We start from the raw sequence: 25,786 nt of genomic DNA, 5'->3' as shown, positions 1-25,786 counted from the left end.
AGAAAATGAACCAAAGATATGCAATTTAGAAATTTTGTCTAAAGGGCTTATGAAGAAGAGAAGACATCAAATGAGAGCACTGTCAGTGAAATCACTTTTATTTTTATTTCTTCACATAGATAACTTCAGGTCAACTACAAAAATCATGAAATGAAGAACTGATCATGGGACTGCACACTCAAGAATCACTGGAGTGAAAAAAAATGTCTCACCAGCTGACTGTTAAGAAACAAAAAAGAACCAGGATGCTATAAATTCAAAATTATGTAGTACACATGTCAGATATTTAAAAGTAATAAATACAGAACAGTAGGAGAGAAAGTAATAGCATAAAACAGTACGGAGTACATTTTATTTTTTATTTTCTTTAAGACAGATGAAATTTCTAGGCACAGTTTTAGGCAATAAGGAGGACACAGAGGCATAGGTTAGTGTGCACTGCTCTGTACAAAAATACAGTCTGAATAAATTACATTGCTAGCCATACAATTAGACAATCACTTACCAGTCAGTTCACTGCATGTTTAATAATATACAGGTACATGCTAATCCATATATATCATTTATATTTCAAACACATAAGTCTCTCTATATTTGTTTTAAAATTTACATGTTGACCTTACAAAAAGCTAAATACTTGTGCAAGAAATCTGAATAACTAGCCCTGCTGAGTACTTTTATGAAATCTCTCTCTGTGTATATTATCTCTCTAAGATAAACCATGGGTTCATGATTAACAATTCTGCTTAAGAAATTACCAAACAAACCTAAAGCTACAAAGACATGATGCTAGTATAGCTGAAATTGTCACTTATGTTTATTCTGATAGACACAATACTGCTTTGGACGAAAAACAATTTTCTGTTAAGCTTTGTTAGCAATGTAAAAGTTCCAAATATTAGTGATGGTAAAAATATGGTGTAGGGCTTGTTAAAATTACAGAAGGAATCTACTTTTCAGTAGACTATAAATATGTGTGCTTCAAACTGTATGTAATCTGTCACATTTTGGCTTGTCACATGGATAGAGAATGCCACCTCAATAGTACTCTAGATATACTGGTCCAATTGCACACTGTATCCTCCAACAAGCCTCGTTGATGCCAGCACCACAGTACTGATCTTCCATTATTTAAGAATAAAGAGATCATCTCACAAAAGTCCATGGTCAGTAGCAGAAATCCCTCTCCAAATATCACATTCTTCATACTGTTCTGACAATATGCAATGAAGTTTATAAGGAAGTCTGCCCAAGATTTTATGTTAAGAAAGCTATTTCAAAATATCCTATAATACGAATACCTTTCTGAAAATTTTCAAATCAGTTACTTATGATTCTTGATACAAATACAATAAGGTTTGATTTCTAAGACGAATTTCATAACTTTTGTTTATCACTACTAAAATAAAAATAAGTTAGGTATTCATATTTACTTTGTGATTCCACAGAAAATTCACAATTGGTTTTGGCATTTGAATAAAATCCTTTGGGGGGGCAGGGAAAGGCTATTGTTTTGGCAACCATTCTTAAGCTGAAAGCAGAAGTTTGCTCTGGGAGGCTAAGCAAATTATTAAATACCATTGACATGGTCCTGTTCTTATTGAATTATATAATATATTAGTAAATAGGTACATTTTAAAGTTTTTTCCCCCAATGTTTCTTTCTTCAAGAGGGTCACACGAGAGCATACTCGTTTTAGTGTCTTTGTTAACAAAAATAATCATTTACTACTTTCATATCAGAATTGTATATTTTATATAAAAATAGGTTTATACTTAAACTATCCAGATTTGTATAATAAACAAAATGAACACAAGTTTGCAGTAGGAGATTAATTGCAAACTTTTCTTCTATTGTTGATATTTTCTTCCCTCGGAACAGTCAGTGAATGATTTCCCTAACATAAATTCATCATACTTGTGTGCACAAATCAGTTAGCCCATCAGTTAACATCAGAGGAGCAGGTGACAACCAAATAAATTCTACTCGTCCACTGAGACATTTTGACATTTATATAAATCTATCACTATTGCTTTCTTTTAAAATGAAGACATTTAAAATACTTGCAAAAATAGCAGCCTTGTATTTCAATGAATTTTACACAAAGTGATCATCCTAATTCCTACTTTCTTTTGAACTACAGTGCTTATAAAAGAATCATTAAATTTCAGATTAACAGCATTTCAATTTTTCTTCTTAGGCAATTCTATTAATACCTTCCAGTGATTCAGTAGAGAACATAGAGCAAAAGCTTTAAGGTATATGAACTTTTGAATGGTAATTAACTGTGAATACCGATCTAAGCCTCTTAATGCATACAAGGTTAGTGTTCAAATTACTTCACTAGAGCAAGTATTGAATATATGCATGATAGGTACATGTATGTGGAGGATTAATGAACAACTTATTATCATTTATACTAATGGCTCACGGTCTAGAAAAATAAGCTTGTTACATATGCACAACTGTTTGCTGCAAATTTTGGTAAATGATTTAAAGGGAACAAAAGCAACTCATCTACGTTTCTTTCTGATTGCCTCAGGGGAAAGCAGATACTCTCATTTTGCCCCATTCTAGAGGAGGCTGAGGCACAATTTCTTAACCGCATAATGAAAAACACATGTCTCCAAACTTCGACTTCCTTATTGGAAAACTATAACTTGCCATTAACAAGAACATCCTTAAAGGCAGAATTAACCAGTTATATCTACAATTATCATTTGGTGCCCAAAAGGCAGTTTTTCTTTCAAAAGCTCACTCAAGCAAGCAACCAATAACCAATGTAGTCACTGTGTGGTATAAATAGGTGATAGGGGCTCCAACAGTAGAACTTTTGTCAGAGCAAAGGAACTTTTAAATGTTGCTTATGCCAGCTGCTCCCCTGCAGGCAATACGAGATTCTGGCAATTTTCATTCCAACTAGCTTCTCACAATGGTTGCTGTTATACAGACCCTTCACTTGTCAAGAAAAATGGCATGAGCATATTGGTAGTTTGCAGCATGTGCCTACATCTAATCAGCTCTCTTAATTTGTGCAGCTCCCTAAAATGGATATAAAAGCTGGTTATGATGTTGACAGCCAAAAGGCAAAGGATATTAAATCAACTGAGCAAACTGCTTGATGTTCCACAACTGTTTTAGAAAATAGACATTAATCTTTTTTGTTCGATAGTTGGTTTCTCTCTTAGTGTGTGTGTGTGTGTGTGTGTGTGTGTGTGTGTGTGTGTGTGTGTGTGTTTTGACACTTGGTTTTAGTAGTAGTCTTCGTAGTTCTTAGGGTTCAGGCAATAAAGGATGGCACCCCCAAATGAAAATATAGTTGCACCCCAGGCCAGGCCATAACCCCAATTGAACTCGTGGTAAATTTTCAAGCTCACAGTTTCAATGAACTTGATTGGGTAAAGGACCAGGCTGCAGACCTGCAGAACAACTGAAAAAAAACAAAAACAAAAACAAAGAAAATTATGTTATTTACAGCAAATAAAACAGCATACATATAAATGTAAACTCATGAGTTAATTTTTAATAAAATAAGTATAAAAGCCAAAAAATTAAAGCATTGCTAATTCTAAACATTATCCTTTAAATATTAACAACTTTTTCTTTCTTTTTTTTTCACTTATCTACTCTGACAATTGGTATTAGCAATTAATGAAATTATTAAAATACAGCAATTCATTAAAATACAAAGTAGTGATTCTTGCTTTCATTGTACATTGCAAACACATGTACAATTATTACTATTGAAAAGTAGCAGCACTGTTTATACTAAACTGTTTCATACCAAATCTATAAGGAGCAAACAATAGTGACATCGATGCAGACTTAAAACTTCACTGTTTTTTTCTATACTTAAGGAACTGAAGAATTCAGCAGTTTTAGTGAATATTCTGGGCAACCTATATTTGAAACTGTACCTTTGTTCACAAGCATCTGACTCATCCCAATATTTCAGGAAGATTTATTGTGATGCTTTTGCTTCTATTACTCTAATTAGAAAATATTTTCACCTTTTCCCTCCCACTCAGCCTACACCTCTCATCTTTAAAAGAGACTCAAAAGTCATCTTTATCAGAAAGCTGTAACTAATTATATCTTTTCTATTAGATCTTACCCATATTTGCATATTTATTTCCCACTGGCTTTCAAAAAGAATTAAGTCAATGAAGGAAAGAGGAATAATGATCCAGAAAGACCTAGGCCAAGAAGACTACTATAGCAGAGACAAAATGTAGATATTAGTTCCTAGTTAGCTCTTGGTTTTAACTCAGGAATGAAGGGGAAATGTGATGAGTCATGTTTAATAAAATAAAACAAACGAATTAATCAGGAAGGGAAGGAAGGGGAAGGCTTGTTTTAACTATCTAAAATTAGAGTGGCATATATCCTATGGGTACTTTTATATGAAAGTTACTACACTGGATTACACAGGAGATGAAGTCACCCATTTAAAATTCATAATTTCCTATTGGATCAACTATTATATAATTTCTATTTTATTTAAATTAATTTAATTAGAATGTATGGGGCTAAACGTGCCACATTTGCCTACTATGGCAGCTTTAACACTCAAGAAAGGTGATTTTTTTTCCTTAAAAATCTAGGTAGAGATATAAATAAAAGGAGCTTAAAATTACTCAAACAGGGGGAGCTGGAGAGATAGCTCAGAGGTTAAGAACACTGGCTGCTCTTCCAGAGGTCCCAAGTTCAATTCCCAGCAACCACGTGGTGGCTCACAACCATCTATAATGAGATCTGGTGCCCTCTTCTGGCCTGCAGGCACACATACAGGCAGAACATTGTATACACAATAAATAAATAAATAAATAAATAAATAAATAAATAAATAAATCTTTTTAAAAAGTTACTCAAACAGTCATGCTCATTCAGTTATACACTACCCACATCATAATGGCAGAAGTATAGTTACAAAAAAAAACAATATCCTAATGCCAAAAGTATTTGTTTTCTGGACATTTGAAAAGTTAAAGTTTGACATATGAAACAAAATTCTTTGTTAAACATGATTATTGTTTAGTTCATATTAAAATATTATAAATTCTAGCAGTTCAGGAACAAAAATATAAACAAATACAACAAACTGTGGTATAGTGTATATATGCATATAGTTTTGATATTTTATTAAACTTAAAAAGAACAAAAGGATTTCAGAATTTAAGATCTATCCTCACTTGTTCTCAGAATCTGTAAAGGGTCACATTACTGATATGATTAACTCTCCTAGCAAGTCTACATGGCAATCATCTATCTTTGGCATAAAACTGATGAAGTGGCACATGGTTCCTCAAAACCATACCTTTCTTTAACAATGACCAGAGAGTAAAGACTTTATCTGGATCCAAGTAGAATTCCAAAGGTGATTGCCTGGTAGCTCAATGCTACTCTGGGCTTGCATCCATTTGCCATTCTTCTACATTACTACAAAGAGTAGATAAACAGGAAAAAGGAAAATCTCTTGACACCAAAAATAGAAACCACACCTTCTTTTTGGTTTAAAGTTTTAGATCATAGTTAAGCCTCTGCCAATAGCAAAATTATAAAACTTCACTTCATCTATTTCTAACCACATATGTCCATTAATTAAAAAAATTGGTCAGATTTCTTCCTTGCTGAAGGAAAGGGAATTCTCTTGTTTTAAATGTCATAAAACTAATGAATCAATTATCATTACTCATGTATAAAGCCAAACATTAGTTACTGTGCAGGGCTTTCTCTCCCTTTTAAAGGCTTGCCTTCCAGATCTCTGTGAGTTCAAGGCCAGCCTGGGCTACCAAGTGAGTTCCAGGAAAGGCGCAAAGCTACACAAAGAAACCCTATCTCGAAAAACCAAAAAATAAATAAATAAATAAATAAAAATAAAAATAAAAAAAAATAAAGGCTTGCCGTCTTAGACTTTTATACTCTCATCACTAAATCATGAATAAAGTATTCAGGATATGATTAAAATAGTGATGTAAGTTACATATGTTATTTAATTTATCTGATAAATTACTCCATTCAATGAATATTTGAATGTTTCTGAGTTATACAGTTTTAGGCATTATTGATAATAATGGAAACAAAGCTGTTATTCTTATGTTTAGGCAGTCTATCAGTAAGTGCATACCAACTAAAAATATGGCCACTGTAGTGCATGCCTATGATCCCAGCCAGCACTGGGGAAACTGAGGCAGAAGAATCATGTACTAGAGGCCAGACTGGGCTACACAGACACATTCTGCCTCAAAACCACCAAGTCACCAATCAATAAACTGCATAACACCAAGTACTACTAAGATCCAAGAAGGACCAGAAAAAGAAGTCAGAGCTGCTTTTAAGATTCACAAAGGAAATCAGATGCTTCTGGGAAGGTGATAGGAACACAGATATGAGTGAGTCCTGAATAGAGGTTCAGGTCAACATAACAAGAAGGAAAATGCCAAAGGAAGGAAGTGTTAAATTCCTGATGAGAAATGTGCCTCTGGAACAAGGAAGATGACAATGCTGTTGTCCTGGTTCAGAGAGCAAAGAGGGTAAAACCCAAACCAAATAAACCAAACAAAACTCAATACAAAACCATCACGCATCAGTTCCTGGCTAGGTCTTAACCTGAAGACCACAGTTGGGGTTTTGGTTTCCATTCTAAGTGACAGGCAGTTGTTAGAGAAATTTGAGCAGAGAAATAACAACCAACTTGAATTAATTAAAAAGGTAACCATGCAGTCTCTAGGGTAAGGTGTTAACATAGGCTATTTTAAAGATTCATTTCAATGTGTTTCATTTAGCAAAATCTGAATCTCCATGGTATAACGTAATGACATAATTTCCTGCTACAAGGCAAGTGAATATACAACTCCATTAAGGGTCCAGAGCCATGATGAAAACTTACCCTAAAATGATATAGCCCCCTGAATTGTGTCATTCTTTATGGAACCACAGAGAAAGTTGCATGCAATAGAAAAACTGAGAAAAAATATAAACCTACAATGGCAAATAAATGTTTTTTTCCATTTATCACAATAATATAGTAAAAGCAAAATGCCTCCTTGCTTTACAGAAATTTCTGCAAGAGGGTGTAGTATAGCATCATGCTATATTTATATCTTACTAACAATCAATGAAATATAATATAAATATAACGGAAATGTGGTATTCTGTGCCCTCCATCAGATACAGGACCGGGAAAGTTGTGAAGCATTTCAGAATTTGAAGACAATCTGGAATTTACTTCCTTTTTTAAAAAAGATGCAATGAAAATGAAATTGTGTGGCTAGAAACACAAGAGGAACTTAAAGCTACTAATTTCTGTGCATATTTTATTTTTTGTTTTATCTTCTTGCTTAGATTTGAGATAAGGTCCCTATATAGGCCAAATTAGTCTTGAAGTTCTATCAATCCTCCTGCCTCAGCAGAGAAAGATCTTAAACTTATGATCCTCATACCTCTGCCTCCTAAGTGCTGGTATTATAGACATGAAACATAATATCTGGCTTCCAGTTTTAAACAGGTGTTTGTCAAAAAATTCATGTCAGCCATGTAGTACAAGTCAGTTTGTGGTCTTTATGACATTTCAAGCTTCTGACTTCCTTTAAGTATTATTCCTGAAACTGCATTTACAGGATAGACCCACCTGCAATAAAGTTGATAAGTAAATTCTAAACCAAGGTAGTTTCTGCCCTGCTATTTTGGATGTGATATTTAACCTGTAAGATGATTCAGGTATTTTAGTCTTTTATGTCAGATTGATGCCCTGAATTGAAATCCTGGCTCTCCAGTATAGCAGGTGGGTCATAGGGCATCTTTTATCAGTCATTTAAAGATGATTTCTTGAGTATCCATGGGTTCCTGGTATAGAACTGTGTAGAATATTTTCTAAGTGGAAGTGGTATGTCTGTTTTGAATACAGGTACTGCCCATCTCCGCAAAAGAAATGTTTCTTTCAATAGATCTCATTGTCTATATGAATGAACACAGACACTACTTGGTGGCACAAAGCTTATTGATATTTGGAGAGGAAAACATTTTGTTAAGAGAAATTATTACTATTTTCACAAATGCCAATACAAATATAAATATGCATTTATAAAATCACGGAAATGAATTACAAGTGAAGTAAGTCAACTGCTTCAATACATTAGTTTCAATTATGTAGACTTTCTAAGTTTTTCAATCATAAATCCAGATTAATAATTGATTACTATAAGCAATGAACACACTTTCCAAAAATCAACCAAATGTAATGATTTAATTTCTTTCCATGGTATTTTACATATAAACAATACGTTTAATCTTGTTTATATGAAAAGCCAACATTAAGCTAATGGTTATTTCAAAATAAGTTTCAGTAATCAATGCTAAAAAAAAGAGTATAATTAAATCTGAGGGCATGTACATTTTAAATTATAGCAATCAGTATAATGCTCACTCTAGGCCTCAACGCATGCTGTACTTGCTACAGAGTTTCTATTCATCATTTTTTCATTCACTAATATGTGATAGCTAAAGCTAAATCAAAAACTTTATTCTGGGCAAACCTATTACCAATATATTTTTTTATAATCAGTATTTATTTTCATCAGTGTTTCTATACTTGGAAAAATATTTTTAAGCAGAAAAATGGAAACTCCTAGTTAGTTTTCTACAAATGTCTAGATGGTGCCAGCAATGGACTTCTTTACAGAGTTTTCACTTGCCATGATACAGTGAGTCAAAGGCTAGATGGAATAGCAACTAGGTGTTCACAATAACATGGAATATTAAAAAAAATAACGAGTATATCTGTATGCCATCCTACAATAAGAAATGTCTATTATTCCAAAAATGGCTTGTAACAATTCCAGTTTTAAAGCCTCTCATATCCATGAGGTACAATTTATCAAAAAAGGATTCAACTTATTATCTCATTGTTATGTTCTTAAGTCCTAGCTCAAAGACAAACTCATACTTCAATTAAAGCATCTACATTTTTTCATTCTAAAAAAGAAAAAGACCCAATGGTAAACCAATGAAACAAGAAATAAGCTAGCAAACAGTGATGAATATCAAGGGTGTTTTTTATTTGGTACTGTATCATTCCCAATTTAGGCTCTCATTACAAATGGCAGCAATAGTGTAATAATACTGTGATATTAAAAACATTTCAAAATATATTCTCAAGTCATACTTTGTAGTCTGCTAAAAAGTTTTGTGGTGATACTTTGACCAATTTTAGAGCTGTCTTAAAACAATATTTAGTCCATAACAGACATCCCAGAAACAGTGAATGAGGAACTCAGTAGTGAATGAACCACTTGTTGAAGATTCATTGTCTTCTAGTCCCAGCTATGCCAGTAATTACTTGATCTTGATTAGATCATTTAAATAAGTAAATTAGACATATTTCTAGATTTCTGTTCAGCCCTTTGAATTTTCTTTATTTGTTTTTTTGTTTTGTTTTGTTTGGTTTGGTTGGTTGGTTTGGTTTGATTTCTGTTTTTTTGAGACAAGGTTTCTCTGTGTAGACCAGGCTGTCCTGGAACTTGCTCTTTAGTGCAGTCTGGCCTCAAACTCACAGATATCCACCTGTCTCTATCTCCTTGGCACTAAGATAAAAGGCCTGCACCACCATTGCTTGGCTCATACTTTATGCCTACATTTTGATCTTTGTTATAAGATGAACACAAGCAGCCGGGCGTTGGTGGCGCATGCCTTTAATCCCAGCACTCGGGAGGCAGAGGCAGGCAGATCTCTGTGAGTTCGAGGCCAGCCTGGGCTACCAAGTGAGTTCCAGGAAAGGCACAAAGCTACACAAAGAAACCCTGTCTCGAAAAACCAAAAAAAAAAAAAAAAAAAAAGATGAACACAAGCAGCAGGGGGCAGTAGAACACTTTGGGTTTTGTAGTTTTAGCTCACACTACCCTTTAAATCCTGAGAAATTTGATCTATTCTGATTTTAACTAGCTTTTAAAACTCCATCTAACAGCCTAGATAGTTGTCAGTATCTTCATTATTGACAGTCACAGGGGCTTATTTTGCAGACTTCAAATCAGACATGACTGACAAGGAAAATTGAAGATACCACAAGAATATTTCGGTTAAGAGTCAAAATGAATAATATATTCAAGCATATTCTTATAACTGAAAATCAAAGCTCACATCATGTAATGAACTGGGCTTGTAATAGTCTACAAGTTCATGAGTGCCCACCCCCACAGACTTTTTTTTTAAACACAGCTGTTGGTCTTTTGTTTACTCTGTTTGATATTTCGATTTAAAATGTGCTTCACAGAATAACGGTTGTCATATTAATAGACATCCAACTGCCCTCATATAATTAACTTCTTTGATGGTTCACATTAACTGTCATACTTTTTCCAAAACATGTATGCCTTTAGGAGTACACTTTTTGAAAATTCCTTTTTCTTGTTTCCTGTCAGACTTACTGCTACTGTCCTAAGATCACAAAGGAGGCTAGGAGTCAGGGTAGGGGACAATGGATGCTTAAAATAAAAACAAAACCAAAATGACAAAATACCAGACTTGATAAATCCATCTGCTACAATTTCTAAGGCAATAGGCCAGCATCCCTGTGGAGAAGGTGTTTTGCATTTGGGGTTTTTATTTTTGCAGTACCATGAATTGAACCTAAACTCTAGTCCCTAGGGCCTCAAGTCCTACTAGGCAAGCATTCTATGACTGATCTATATTTCCAGCCCGAGAAGTTTTATTTATTCATGCTTTAGCAAGAAGTTTAGAAGTTGCCACTGTTCTGTGAAATGCTTAACATGCTGAAAACCGGTAATATGATAATCCTTCAGCCAATTTACCTTAAAAATATAACAAATGCCTCTCAATTTTTATGTAAGTAGCAAACACATACTGATGCATGAGAAGGAAGAATGGTATAAAGGTTCATGAATCTTTAATGCTGGTTTGAATGTTATGAATACATTTACCTGCTGCAAAAAGCATGACAGCAACAGGTCTGTAGAAGCGCCTTCGAGATCCCACGCAGATCGAAATCAAACCCACCAGGAATGCAATGAGAATGATGGCAGCACCGCCCAGGAGTAAAGCCAGAGTAGCAATCTGCCAATCTGGAAAGTGAAAAAGAAAAAGCACGGCTTTTAAGCAATAAGACTGCAAAAAATCAACAGAAGCCTGTTCAGCACCCTTCACTTGGATGCAGCTCAATGGAAGTGATTTAACTGCATGTTATGCATCTTTTGGGGTTTGAAATGTTTTGCTACAAAAATTAATATTAATGTCCTTTTTCAGAAATGGTTCCTGTGCTAAGCTCAGCAGAGTTTTTAGGACAGAGGTTTGCCACACTTCTTATATGGGCTCTACTAACGTTAAATCGAGCACCCCTTTCTATGACCTGCTTATTTTCAATATTAACATTTAAATTTTTATTGAACTATAAAGTTGAAAATATTAACTATAGAAAATATGGATAAGTATATAACCATAATTCAGATAGAGATTTTAGATATTGTCATCAGCAAGAAAATCCCCCTTGTGCCCTTCCCCAGTCAATGACTATCCTACTTCTAAGGCAAATGACAAGATCCAGGGTCATGACCAACTTAGTTTGGTCTGTTCATAAATGATATGAACTATTTTGTATCTTTCTTTTAAGGCAGTAAAGATAATCTCATTATTATAAGTGACAATAAAACACACTTTTTAAATTCCTTTCCTTCTTGGATAACTTTCCTCAGCCTCATAAAAGCTCTGAGTTTTAGTTTGCCTTCCTTCACTGCCAAAACAACTCCCTAGTTAATTCTTATCAGGAAGGTTTGTTAATGGTTTATTTATTTCATTTCTGACTACTTGAGTCACCATCAACAAAATGGTTTTTGAAGTAAAGAATTTCAGGGAGTCAGACTAGACTCTAAATGATTGCTCAGCCACCTTCTTCAATCAAGAACAAGTAAATCTATAATGACTATTTGGCATGCTTCTGATTCAGTAAACACTAAATCTCATTGATGACAATTTATCATTTCTTATAAGGATGTAGCAATGGTATGAAAGAAAGATGTTTGATTTTACAGTTAAGGAAAAGAAAGATGAATTTATTATAAAGTACATATAGATCAGGAAGCATCACATAAGGGATACTATAGCAATTGGCACACTTTGGTGGTGGTAATTTGAAGGAAATTCCCAGGATGCCTCTTCTGCTCCTCAGTTTAATGTATGCACAAGAAATGCAAATACATTTTAATCTATTGTTAAACTGCAATGAATTCTACTCAAAGCCCCATAATCCATGACACTTTGATGATTTCTTCTGAAATTATCCTTCCAAAAAGCTTCTTGAGTGCTGAAGTATAAGAAAGAGTTAGCAGAGAAACCTTCAGATGTTCTTTTTGTATTTATACTTGAACACTCTTTTCCACATTCTTGCCTCCAAAAAAGTTCTGTGTTTGACTGGCTTTCAACTTGAACCTGCACAGCAATCAGGAAACAAATACATAAAACAGGTCCACACATCTGAAAATATAAACATGAATCACAAGAAAGTTCAGAGCATTTTTAATGCATCTATTTGTAACAAAGCCATATAACTTCAAACAAAAAGTGTTATCTGGCTTTCAACTAGAAGTTAAAAGGATAGCCATATTATGGTATTTTTATTCCCAAACAGCATGTAGCTTTGAATTAAAAAGACAAAATAATGCTTGTACTTGGAAACCTCTAGATTACTTTGAAAAAGTTTATGCAGAGTATATTATTTGACATTAGAAACTCATAAGTTGAAACATCCCAATTAAAAAAAATCAGTATAATTACATCAAAGTTATTAATAGGGAACAAAGAAAAGAGTAAAATCCATCTATGCATTCACAGATCAGTGAAACACCTGGCATTTCAGCAGTTACACTATGGATAATTTTAGTTGGATTACTACTTTTAAAAAATGATTATCACTTTAAAAGAAGCCTTAGCTTTCTTTAAATAAAGGTACAACTAAAGAGCCACCTCCGTAAAAAATATCAATACAAACTTACAATAGACTGATTTTCCTGATAAGCTGTTCCATGCAACCAAATAAGCATAAAACGGCAGTTTTCACTTTCAACTCAAAATAAGGCAAGAAATAATCTTGGCCAGTATTGCCTACCTTTAATATCCTCAAATACCCAAGTCATACATTTAGTTGCATTTTGTAAAGATGGACTAAGAAAAAAATTCAACACATTTTCAGATTCATACCCTCTTAACTGTGACATAGTGCTAATGCCGCCACAGACAACAAGTAAATGAACACATGCTAATCATAATAAATTACAAAAACAATTTTGGTGGGACAATCAGACGGCTTAGTAAGTAAAGGCACATACCAGGCCTGAGAAACTGAGTTCAATGCCTGGAACACATCTGGTGGAAAAAGACAATTGACTACACAAGCACACTGACTACAAAAATGTGTATGTGCACACACACACACACACACACACACACACACACACACACATACATGTAAAAACAATAAAGCAAAAAAAGGAGGGGGTAGGCTAGTGTTTACCATGTCCTAGACTATGCTCTACTTCATTTTCAAATGTTAAACATTTTGTTTTCTAGCAAAGGCTAATCAAACAACTGAAATCACATAATAATGTCAATGGGATGAATCTGTAATCCCAAGTGATACTCATCCAAATTTGCAAGGAAAAACAAAACAAATCCTAATTGCACATAAAGTTGAACTTTCTCAAACAATGATATTTCCTTTCATATAAAAAATAGAAAATGCAGTAGTAGACACAGGAAAATAAGTTATTAAAAGGAACTAGGAACTAAGAAAGGAACATCTTACAGGCCAGGAAATACATTAAAAGCAGATGAACAGAAGCAGTTCTGGGTTTTCGACTAAGTGCCCTATATTTATTTTTAGTGCTGGCTTTATAGCTAATGAAAAATATCTCTCTACACTCAAAGTCAACAAGGAGAGTCACAACCATCATTGCTGTGATATTGCCACCCTTCCCTTTGGTTTGCAACCAGTTATAGCTCAAACAGAAAAACTGTTTTCTTTTCCCAGAGGGACTAGAAATGGGCCATGACTGTCACTTTCCTGGCCAGAACCTAGGGCTTGAAATGGAATATCAAGATTATATTCCTAGTAGAGAATGGCAAGTTTTTTAAATTATTTTCAGTACATTCATTTGGAAGAATTCACTCAGGCTGTTTGCCTAGGACTCAAACTTTACATTATTGCCCAGTTAATACTCAACTCACAAGCTAAAATGGTGATTAGGAAGAGCTACTATAATCAAGGATGTTCAGTATGCTTTTCAGGGCTCTGTTTGGTCCTTTGGAGCTAATAACAGGGCTTCTGTTTAGTGTCTCTACCTAGAATCTATGATTTAAGACTCAGGGCGAGGCTAAAAGGTGATCTTTAAGACATGGACAAATAGTTAACATTTCCTTTTTCTCTTACTAAACATCACTATGAAATGGAGAATTTTTTTAAAGTAAATAAGATTTATATATACTTGGGTCATTAAAGTAAAAGGCTAGGGTTTGTAACATTTATTTCTCAACCAATTTAAAAATTGGATTTAGCACAAATGTATACAAAATACCTGAGCAATTTTAGAGTAATACACTAAAAAGTGACCAAAATACTTATTTCTACATTAGGGGTATTTTAGTTAATGTTTACATGCCGCAAAAATGTACTACCCCATATTCAATGTGTATAAGGTAAACTAAAATATTATAACATTTGTGGTTTTCAGGCCTTTTTTTTTTTTACAAAAAAAGTCGTGTTTTACGTTTTCACTATCAGTTAATTTCTATATTAATCTTTGCTCTTTGACTTAATTGCCTCATGGTACTAGTCAGATGCACTATAAAAATCTGAGATTATTCTTTTTTTCTTTTTAATCAATTCTGTAAATGATGATGTGATACTATAGTAGAACAGTGAACATAAAAACCAGTCATGATGAACATCAATGGCCTATGGCACTGATTTAAACACTGTAGTGCTCTGTTTAACATTAGGCCAGCTGATTGCAAATCTGAATTTGTTTTCCTAAAACCTGAGAGAACAGGTGGTAATCAATCTTGAGAAAATACTGGATGTTCTTAGTGTACAAAATTGGTGAGGGCTCATATGGGCAGATAACATACCTATAAACCAAACTGAAATAAAGCTTCCATAGTACATGTTACATTCCCTCAAGAGCACATGGGCAAAAGTGACAAAGGAATGCAGTAGAGGCTTTGGAACTGAACCTAGGGAAGCCACAGCCTAAGACAACTGTGTACTTTTCCTAACAGAAACAAAAGTAAAAAGTAAACAAACAAAAATGTACATGCACAAAGTATTTCCTTCTACAGTAGCAGGATAAAAATCAGGAAACTCCTTATTATAAGATTATGTTCAATATTAACATGCAGGTCAGGAACTAAATTTGAGTCCTCTTTCAAGGTATTTTTACTCGCTAGCATCAGTCTCCATTATCTATAAATACATTAGTATTCTACAGAACTGTGCTGACATATTTTTAGCAGTGTAATACGTGAGACTGGTCAGAAGTTGCCAGTACATTATGAAAATTCTATAGCCTATGTTACAACTGACCAGCTGGAGAATTGTTTTCTCTCAGGGGAATTCATATTCAAAATTCATTAATGATTTCCAGGAAAGGAAAATCTTAATAAGGATACATTGTCTACTTTGAGCCAAGGTCAGGGAACTAAAAACAGCAGTGTCTAAAGCATTCTTTCTCAACTTATTTCCAAACCTTAACTTATCAAATACTGACAAATTTGTTTAACTCCCCATTCACAGTTTCTATGCTGAGATTAGTTCTACTATGCATAAATCTCTGAACCTAAAATTGTTACTTCTTTCAGGAACTTAGGTACCATAAAAAGCATTTATTTTAAAATTCAAGTTCCACTATTTGGGTGAGTAGTATTTCTCTAAATGTATTATATTGTTTATATTAATGTATTAATATAATGTGTTAATGTACTAATGTTTTATTCTTCCTTTTCTATAATTCTTGTTAGAAACTAAAATACGGATTTTTAAAAACTTGTATAATCACAATCAAATTTGTTTGTCAGCCACTTCCATTTTCATCTTTAACTGCCCCAAGAAGAAGTTGTATTAGTTAAAATGAAACCCATAACTTAAGTGAAAGTCACTCAAATTACCTAACAAGGTGATTTTTACCTTACTCCTCATAAATTTTCCTCACATTCTCCATGATCTACCTAAATAAATTTGAGCACTTTCACTCATTCTTATCAAACAGCAACTAGTTCTTCTGACTAATTTTATTTCATTGTAGGACATATTTATAGCAAAACATTTCAGATTAATTATTGATAACAACTTAGAAAACTAACTCATTACTGTGAATTCCTTTCTACCATTAGGAACTAAAAACACCAAGGTGATAAATTTAAGGGAAAAAAAATCTCAGGTGCAGGTGCATTACTAGTGTTCAATCACGACAATTTTGTTCAAACCCTTTGGCTCTTTTTTGTTTGTTTGTTTTTTCGTTTTGTTTTGGGGTTGTTTTTTTTTTGCTAGTTTTAAAAGAATAAACCTTTTTCTAAACAAAAAACCTCTTGGCTGTTTCACATAGTTGTATATTAGAGAACTCAGTGGAAATGTAATTTAAAAGCTGAGTACTGTAACATATGGTGTTTCCTCTCAAATAAAACTGTTATATACAGTGCTTAGCAAAGAGCCTTGGTATTAAAGCATGTTTTAGCACTTACACAGAAAGCCAACATCATGCCAAATGACTGCTACATCTTCATGTGCTATATGAGGAAACTTTCACTGGCATTTGATGATGCTAGTAGCTAACATGCATTGTTACTTCTCAATAATAACTACTGGGGGTATTTGTACAATGATGTGTTGGGTACGGTTAACTGAACGCTGTTTCTTCTCCATTGTTAAAAAAAATTAAAAATTAAAAAGCCAAGATTGCAATTTAAAAACCCGGGTTTCTTTGAGAAAAGTAGAAAGCTGAAAATCCACAAGCGGAAGTGTGAGTGGGAGTAGGAATGGGTGGCCTTCTAGCCACTATAAGCTTTGAAAATAGGTATAGGACAGCTCATACCATTCAGAGAGTAGAAGGACAATCTTCAAATAGCCGCCCACATTAAATAATTTCCAGGTAAATATGAATCACAGAGGTGAGCTAATCCCTCAGACAGCTTTTTCTTTCACCCCTCCACTGCTTCACTTTCAGCATGCTGTAAACTTATTTCATTAACTTAAATCATATCATTTATTCCATCCATCACTTCATTCTCCCCACCTAGCACAAAATCGAGCACACAGACTTACCGGCTATGCTTAGATTAAGATCATATCTACCCCTTGCTATTGAACCACTGTCAATGAAGTTAACTTACTAGGGCTTTGTGAGAAGGTTCAAAGAAATGGAGAGAAGTCATTTCTATCTATCTGTAACATGGTAGTGCTAGGAATAGACCCTAGGTTTCATTCACAATAGACTATGGCAATGCTTTGGTGAATATTGGTTTAGAAATCTTAAATGTGACATTAAGAAATTTTCTTGTTAAAAATTTAAATTTCAGGTTGAGTGCCTGTTTTGAAACAAATAATTATGGAATTTGGGAGATTTCATCATTTATTTTTCCTACATCATTTTTTTTCTAGTAAGAGATACACTTTAAACAAACAATGTAAATGTAAAGCTTGTGGCATTACATTCAAACAACTCCTTAAATTATTACCTTACACTTCACAACAGTTAATAATACCAAAAAATAAAAATAAATAAAAAATAAAATGTTTGCTTGGTTCTTTGGGAAACTGCAAACGTCTCTTACTCTTGTATATGTATGCATTTTATAAATGACAGTTTGTGTGGCAAATATTACAATAGAATAGAAAATTGAGGATTTACTAGTTTCCCCCAATTCCATATAAGCTTAAGAGCAAAAGAGTCCCCTTCTCTAATTTCAAGAGATCTAATAATTTGAAAAGAGTGATAGATTTATCTGTCACTGCCTTTGGCATGAAATATTTAAACCATTCCTAATGAGTTTCAACCTTAGTTATGTAAATTTTATATGTGCCCATCTAGCTACCCACTCATATTTGTAATTATGTTCTTATGCTCATTTCATCACACAAAGAACAAATTATAAATTCTTATAAGTGACTAATCATTAAAGCCATGTATTGGCTAAGGGCAGTATTTATCCTAGCTAGGCATTATTTATGTATGGATTAGAAAAATCAAGTGCAAAAGCTACATATGTTGTTCTCTTTGTTCTTCAGAGGCAAAAAAGTTTTTATAGATGTGCAACAAACTGTGTCAGATGGTGTGCTTCATTGAAACGTGGAATCTGACTCTCCCCTTAAATCTGAGCCGGCCATGTCACTCTGTGTAACCAATAGAATGTAATATGAGAGCTGGAAGACTTCCTAGCTAGTTCACAGAGAAGATAGCTCTCTTCAAATTCTCACTCTGTGGGTAACTAGTTTAATTATCTAGAGACACCATGCTAAAAAGACTACCTACAAATATTCTGGACAGTGGTTGGGCCAAGACAAGTCTTCCAATCATTCTCACCAAAGTGTCACACTCTTGAGTAAATGCATTTAGAAAAGAATCATGCAGTCCCAATATTCCAGTCCCTGATCATGAAAGTAATACTCAGCTACAACCACAGATATCTGCACCGATGACAAGTTAGACTCATTATGTACTATCTGCATTCCTGGCCTTCAGTGTTCCATAGCATGAATTTCTGGTGCTGTTTGTTTCCTGTAATTAGTAAAATGAGCAAATGTTCATCTCTATCACAAACAGAGAGCCTAGTAAACTTAGAAAAGTCCATAATGTTCTCAATAACATTGCATGCTCATAATTGTGACACTGGGAACAAGTGAGGTATCCAGCCTTTCAGTCCTGAAAAAAAAAAAAAGTAGCTACTAAGATAAAAGTTCTCTGATCATGACCTACAAGAAGTTTTAATAAATGCTAGGTAACTCATATGAATATTTAAATCTGACATGAAAAAAATTACCTCATTATCCAATACAAGAACTTTTACTGCTTAAAAAGGAAAATTCCTCCCACCGAAAAATATTACTTTGAGTTTGCTTTTCTAAAGATAAAATATGAAAGAAAAAAATTGTTTCATATATTTAATCTTCATGACATGCCATCTGAGAAGGTTAAGTATGTTCTATGTACTTGCATGATTGGTGAGTGGCCAAGTTCAGATCAGAAGGAAGCTGAAGTCTCATGTAGTCTTCATAATAGTTCTTTGTTCTACCACAAGATTATAAGTTAGCATAGTTCCTAAAAAGCTTATTTTAGAGACTTATTTTGAAATATCTGCAAATATTTTCATTGTTGGATCCTAAAAATACTGGCAATATCTTAGTTCTCTCTAAGCTGTCTTATGAATAAACAGAAATAAAGTCCTGAAGAGAATTTCTTGTCAACAGGTGAGATCTTTTGCTTCAGAAAAGTTTTTGTTTTGTTAGTTACCTTGTGTTTTTCTTGTTTTGCAGTGCCAGGCTTTGTTTTAAATGCCAATTTTCACACTCCTATCAAACCCCTTTGCTGCAAGAAGACTCCACTAAGGGATTCCCTGGGGACTGTAATCTTTTTACGAACAGAAGAATTCTATTTGACCACAAACTAAAATATTCTTTAAAGATTTGAAATTCAAGAACACATTACAAGGAAAAAATCATCATGCAGACCTTGATTTAATTCATACCTGGTTTTCTTTGGTTTATTAGTTAAGAACGTTTGGGTGCTAACTAGTACTGGTACCTTTCCACCCATTAGCACATTTGTCCTGGTGATGTTCTTTTAGAAGAAGCTGGAAGAGGGTACACTTGTAATGATTACACAGCTTGTTATCTGTAAACATTTATCAGAGTTAAGGCTCCTCTGGGACCACCTAAACCTTCCAAGACCAAATCATATTGAGAGGTTTCCTGATGACATCCCATTTCCAAATTAAGGTGTAGTCTCAAAATATGCGCAGCTGACATGGATCTGAACTCAGAATCACTGTATGTTAGATTTTCTAAGAATTGCAGGTGTTCAGACAGTTCCATTTATCTTAAACTACACCAAATGAAGTTTTTAATAAATTGCTTTTAAAGGGAATTTTTATAGTAAAGTTAAAAAAAAGGATAAATGTACACACTCTTAAAAGAACCTTCTGTCAACTGAAAATAATATTCACCTGTTTTAGCACACAGTGCCCTGCCATTTCAAAACTCCCAATGACTCATGTTACTAATGCAGCTATTCTTAGGGCAGCGCACCAATGATGTTAATAATATTCCTTGAAAAGGGTACTATTTAATCAAGTGTTTTGCTGATAGAAAAATGGATAAACACACCCTTGTTATAGTTCCAAATCACTGTCAGTTAAAAATGTTTATTGGGCCACCTATGTGTCCTCTCTTTTTTTTTTTTTTTTTTTTGCTGAGTCAAAAATCAGACAATAAAAAGCCATCCGCTTCATAGGAAGTAGCTACAAATTAATTGTTTTGAACAGAAGCATAAAATCATCCTAAAATTACAAAGCTTTGTAATGTGGAGTTTAGGGAACCTGTATTCTTTATTGTCTTGTAATTGCTATGGTTGTAAAACCCTAACTACTATATTCTAGGGAGAAAATGACCAAACTAAACAGGGAGCAGAGGTTAAAACATTATAAAAGCTTTGGATAACACTGAAGACTTATTAAAAGACTATCCAAAAAGTACTGGGAAAATCATTAGAAAAGAATTCTAGAGCCTGCAGTCTTCTGATTACTGCATATTCCAATGTTCCCCAACCCCACTACCAATGACAACCAATTAGCAGTTTCCTCCTTTGTCTTCCTAAAACTATTACAAGTAAAGATGAATGCTAGTGTTGTCCCCACATCTCAAATTCAGACTCCAGAGAAAAGCATTCTGGCTGAATGACAACCAGATTACTGGTTCATACTAGAAGTGCTGACGCAACCTTAGATGTATCAGGACACGAGAGGCATGGCTCTGTTCTAGTTTAAAACCATAGAACCAGTTATAAACAGCAAACAAGGCATATCTGGTAACAAAACTGAAATGCAATTTTAAAATAATGGCTTAGGGGAAAGTTTCAGTAGAAACTGGGCCCAAGTAGGAAATGCTGTCCTCAGAAGAAAAACATTCCTGAAATTTTCCTTCTTGAAATAAAACTTTGCCTCTTCAAGGCAGTTTTAATTGTAATTAAGACGAAGACTTTTAATTAAACCCTGAAGATCCTGGGGAAGGACCTTCAGTAAAACTATCCTTGTTGTTTTCCCCAAAGTGTTTCCAGAGAGAATGAAGTGGATCTCTTAAAATATTCCGACACACATTTTCCTTCTACCCCTCTGCTACTCGCCACAACAAACAGACTGAATAAGCTGCCTGCCCCTGGAACAGGCAATAACAGCATTCCTGGGCTGATCCTAGTGTCCCTCTTTGTCTCAAAACACTGAGAGATCGAAGTTTCAAGTCCACATAACATATTTAAGAGCACATTTTCTAAGTGAGAACAGCAATTTTCTGTATTTTAGCCCCTTCCCTTCACAACTTTTCTGCTATAACACAAGTCACGAACTTGTTCTACAGAACTTCTAACAAAACCATCTGTACTTGTAACCTATCTTGTTATCTTTAAGGGGACACAAAAACATTTTTTAAACAAAATGAAGCTATATTGGATTTCAGGAACCCAAACTGAAGGGCATGAAGACAGAAAAAAGGCACGTGTGGTGGGGGGTGGGCAGAAAGTGTCCCTGCCTTTGATTTTCCCTTTTCACAGTCCTGTGGACACCATATTTGCATTAAGCTTATGCCTACTTATTTCTTTGTCCAGCTTAGGTCTTCTTTCTTTTCTTCTCTTTCTTTCTTCCTTTCATCCTCTCTCTCTCTCTCTCTCTCTCTCTCTCTCTCTCTCTCTCTCTCTCTCTCTCTCTCTCTCTCTCCTTTCTTTTTTGTCCAGCTCCAAATTTCTTTGTGGCTGAAATCAATGAGTATGGAGGCAATTAAGGAAAGATTAGCAAACAAACTGGGGCTGCCTTCACTCCATTCTCCACATTCCAGGCCAAGGGAAAAGGATAACAGCCTGAAGAGCAAATGGGAGCTGAAGCTGGTTTTTCCAACCTATCTGAAAAGTCTTTGTGCAATCAGAGGGCTATTATTTCAGGAGACAGAGAGAAGGGGGCAAAAGATTCACGTTGCTAAGGAGACCTGCTGAAGCTGGCATTCCTACATAAATTTCCATTTCTATTGAAGGTGGAAAAGAAAAGATATTTTTTTCCAAAGTTTATTTGCATCCCCTGGTTACCAAAGAAAGGCATTTTACCGATTTATTTTATCTTTAGTTGTAAACAACTAATCCTGAAAGAATTAAAAGACCTAAGTGTTGACCTCCTGCTGCTAGCCAGTCCCCTTCACTATGAATCAACCAACAAAGAAACCCTTCAATAGGAATTCTGAGGTAACTGCAAAGAAAAAGCCTTTGTAAACACAAAATTAAATTTCTGGAAGGAATTTAACCAAGTGAACTAATCTTTCTTATAACAAAAAAGAAAGACAAAGAAAAGTCGGGGTGTTTTTGTGCTATTTCAACTTCATTGGAACTTGAAACGTTTCCAGTAAAGCTTTATAAATAGTCTCAGAGAAGACATGAAACTGTCAAAAATGAATTTAATGAGTTTCTCAGGTCAGTGTGTGTATGTGTGTGTGTGTGTGTGTGTGTGTGTGTGTGTGTGCGCGCCCATGCATGAGCGTGCACACCAGCATAGAAAACCATCAGCAGAGCCCTCCTTTTACACACACTCCTTAATCTCTGCACACACCAGTAGCTGAAGAATCAGAATTTGAGATGGCATAGTTTGCAGTAAGAAAATGGAAGTTGGCAAAATCCTACTAAGAATAACTGGAATGCTGGGAAGGGGAAAAAACAAAAACAACAACAAAAGACAAAAAACTGGAGGGTCATGAAGTGAATGAAGCCATAAAGTTCCTTTGGAGCTAGTAGAAGCCACAAAGGCTACCGCCTACTCTACCCCTCTCCCATCTTCATGCAATTTTCACCGCTTGCTGAATAAAGCACAACTTTCAAAGCAACTGTGAGTAACTAGCTCATGAAGAAAGGGACAGGAAGAGAGGGGAGTTTCTTACTGCGGGAGTGAAAGAAAGGCAAGTCAAAAGCAACAACGGTATGGCCAAAAAAGGAAAGGAAATTCATCAGTCTCTCCAGGCTCTCGGTATCCTTCCCCAAAATGTAAAGGGGGGGGGGGTAAAAAAAAAAAGTGAAAATTCATTTGGGAAAACCCAGATAAAGTGAAATAGAACAGAGAAATGTGTGCCGAGAGGAAAACTTAAGCAAATTTTTTCTTACAGTATTGGGAAAGGAGGGGAACAGAGATGAGAACCCACACATCTTGAATTTGGGGCGTTTTGCCTGTTTCTTTTTAACGGGGGTGTGGAAGGCGATGCATCTTTTTCACAGCCACATGGTTCTCGCCTTCAATGATAACAATTACCCAAAATAGCATACGTGTTACTCCAAAGCAGGAGAGACCGGCAAGAGAAAAGGAGAGGGCGTGGGAGGTCTCCGGAGTCTTAGCGACTCCTTCGAGAAAGGGGAACATGCAGGGGCTGCCTGGAGCCTGAGGGTCTGATTAGAGGAGGGGAGGGAGGAGGGAAGGAGAAGGGAGGGGAGGAAGGAGGTGGATCAGAGAGGCGGTGGCAGCAGAGGAGCCCTGGGCAGCAGGGGCGCGGCGCGGGGGCCTCACCGCTGCCGAGTGTAGACTCGCAGTGCCAGATGTCCAGGTTGGCGGGCTTCCGACAGGACTCCCATAGGGACAGGTAGTACTGGTGGTCCGCGGTGACCCAGGCCGGGCTCAGCACGGCTCCCAGATCCAGACACAGTGCCAGAAAGATGCACACAAGCCCGACCAGCTTGAGCGGGGTCAGCACCGACACGCGCACCTCTTCCATGCCGCTGCCCGCTGAAGCCATGCCCGGGCGCCGCTGCCGCCCTCCTCGACGCAGGCGAGGACGCCAGGAGGGTCCAAAGAGCCCGAAGCCGAAACTCCAGACCAGAGAAACGCCGGTACACCGCGCCGGGGACTCGACCCTTGCGGCTCTGTTCCGCACGCCTAGAGGCCGACGGGACTCGCCTAGCTGGGATGGCTGGCCCGAAGAAAGTCGTCGGCAGCCAGCAACGATAGCTAATGCACAGTGGACCTTCGCGGAGCAGTCTGCCAGTGCCCGCGCCCGCTCCTCCCTGGCGCGGCTAGGCTGGCTCCGCCCCGGCCCCGCCCTAGGCTGCAGGAGGCGGCGCCCTGCAAGAGAGGCGGAGGATCCGCGCCCAGGCTGGGGAAGGCTCTGGTTTCTGGCGCCTGGACTCCAGCCCTTAGCCGGCTGGCCACTGTGAACAGCAATTCTCTGCTACCAGCCCGACCACGCTTGCTCCAGGGTCCCTCCCTGGGGATGTCTCCGAGTCACGTGGCTTTTCTTTTTGTAAAAAGCAGGTTTTTGACCCTTTTTTCTAGAAGGCGTCTGATGTGGATTCCTAGGCTTCTTAGCCTGTGGCCCTTGGAGAAAGAATGGGTCCCCACTCAGCGACGGTATACCCTCTTCCCAGCCAATTCACATCCAGAATGATGTTATGGAAGGAGGAGAAAAGTAACTGGAAATTCTTTACACTCTCCAAATTCAGAAAGAGCCCAGGAGCCACCCTTCTATCCCCCCCCCCCCCCCTTGCAGCTCCTTATTAAGTCAGTTCTCCTCAAGCTGACTGCAGCCTCTGCTCTCCCTCTGAAGGGCAAGTGGGAGATAAAATGGAAATGAGAGATTTCACAAAATGTAAAGCAAGCCCTATTTGCATCTCTGCTGTTCTGTCCGTTGTACTTTGACTAAAATCCCTAATTTACTCAGCACTGTGTGCGGCTAGATCTGAATCCCTACCTTGGTATTAATCTTTCCTTGTTCCTCAGCAAGCTCTACTACAAGGGCCTGAGATAGGAAAAAGTGGTGTATCATTCCTGAATGGGAAACTAATGCATCTACATAGATTTTTTCAGGAAACTGATGTAAGGACTCTTCAAAGAGCATTGTCTTGGTTCCTAAGGAGTGGCTTCATGCTTTTAGCCAATTTGTGAGAACTGCACACCCCTTGAAATTGAATTTGTGGTTTTGTAATCGTCGAATTCAGCACGATTGGCGGGCTGTTTCACATTTTTTTTCTCTCCACCTTGCCTTAAACAAAAACAGTTTATCGACTAGATCTGGCTAAGGATGTATCCAGATCATTTACTTTTTCAATAAATTAGTGTGAAAGTAAAAAATAAAGATAATGATCTGAAGAATGCCCCCTCACGTGCTCCCCACCCCTCACACAATACCATCCTCAACTCAATGGCTCTTTGTGTGCAAGGATGGGTAAGGGGGCATTTAACAGTCTTTCTCTTCCACCTGCCTGATTCGACAGGCATACCACATTTTAACAAGAATACCTGGAGTTGAAGAAGCAATCAAAGTAGTATCAGGTGACCTGAGACTAAAAAGAAATCCTAGGTGAAATAAAACCCAAGGTTTTTTTTTTTTTTTTTTTTTTTTTTTTTACAACTGTAAATAGGAGAGCTGGCCATCTTTTCTACCTCTCAACCATGATCATGTTAATTACTTGAGGATACATCACAAACAAACAAGGCACACTCAAAGGAATTCTTTTACTTGGATCTTCCAAAGGCTTCATTGGTGCCAGACTGGAAGACTAAGAAC

The 25,786-nt window shown here is 36.1% G+C and overlaps 1 protein-coding gene across 1 annotated transcript; it reads right to left on the bottom strand.

Annotated features, from left to right (window-relative positions):
* Window positions 1-80: 80 nt before the first annotated feature.
* On the bottom strand, window positions 81-24,278 carry Tmem47 (transmembrane protein 47). Its single transcript, XM_059250296.1, has 3 exons — window positions 23,794-24,278; window positions 10,935-11,075; window positions 81-3,430 (listed from the first exon to the last, which is right to left on the bottom strand). Exons 1-3 carry the CDS (start codon window positions 24,017-24,019, stop codon window positions 3,252-3,254), a joined length of 546 nt encoding a protein of 181 aa, XP_059106279.1. The 5' UTR covers window positions 24,020-24,278; the 3' UTR covers window positions 81-3,251.
* Window positions 24,279-25,786: the final 1,508 nt, after the last annotated feature.

The sequence above is a fragment of the Peromyscus eremicus genome, chromosome X (genome assembly GCF_949786415.1).
Source record: "Peromyscus eremicus chromosome X, PerEre_H2_v1, whole genome shotgun sequence".
In the NCBI taxonomy this organism is placed as follows: domain Eukaryota; kingdom Metazoa; phylum Chordata; class Mammalia; order Rodentia; family Cricetidae; genus Peromyscus; species Peromyscus eremicus.
The sequence above is the reverse complement of the archived record's forward strand: the minus strand, read 5'-3'. Positions and strand labels throughout refer to the sequence as shown.

Bases quoted from the DNA above. Each gene is read 5' to 3' on its own strand.
- Tmem47 (XM_059250296.1), bottom strand. From the start codon at position 24,019: ATGGCTTCAGCGGGCAGCGGCATGGAAGAGGTGCGCGTGTCGGTGCTG. The intron at 11,076-23,793 runs GTGAGGCCCCCG...TTCACTTTCCAG, and splicing joins CGAGTCTACACTCGGCAGCG to ATTGGCAGATTGCTACTCTG. The intron at 3,431-10,934 runs GTAAATGTATTC...GTTTTTTTTCAG, and splicing joins TGTCATGCTTTTTGCAGCAG to TTGTTCTGCAGGTCTGCAGC.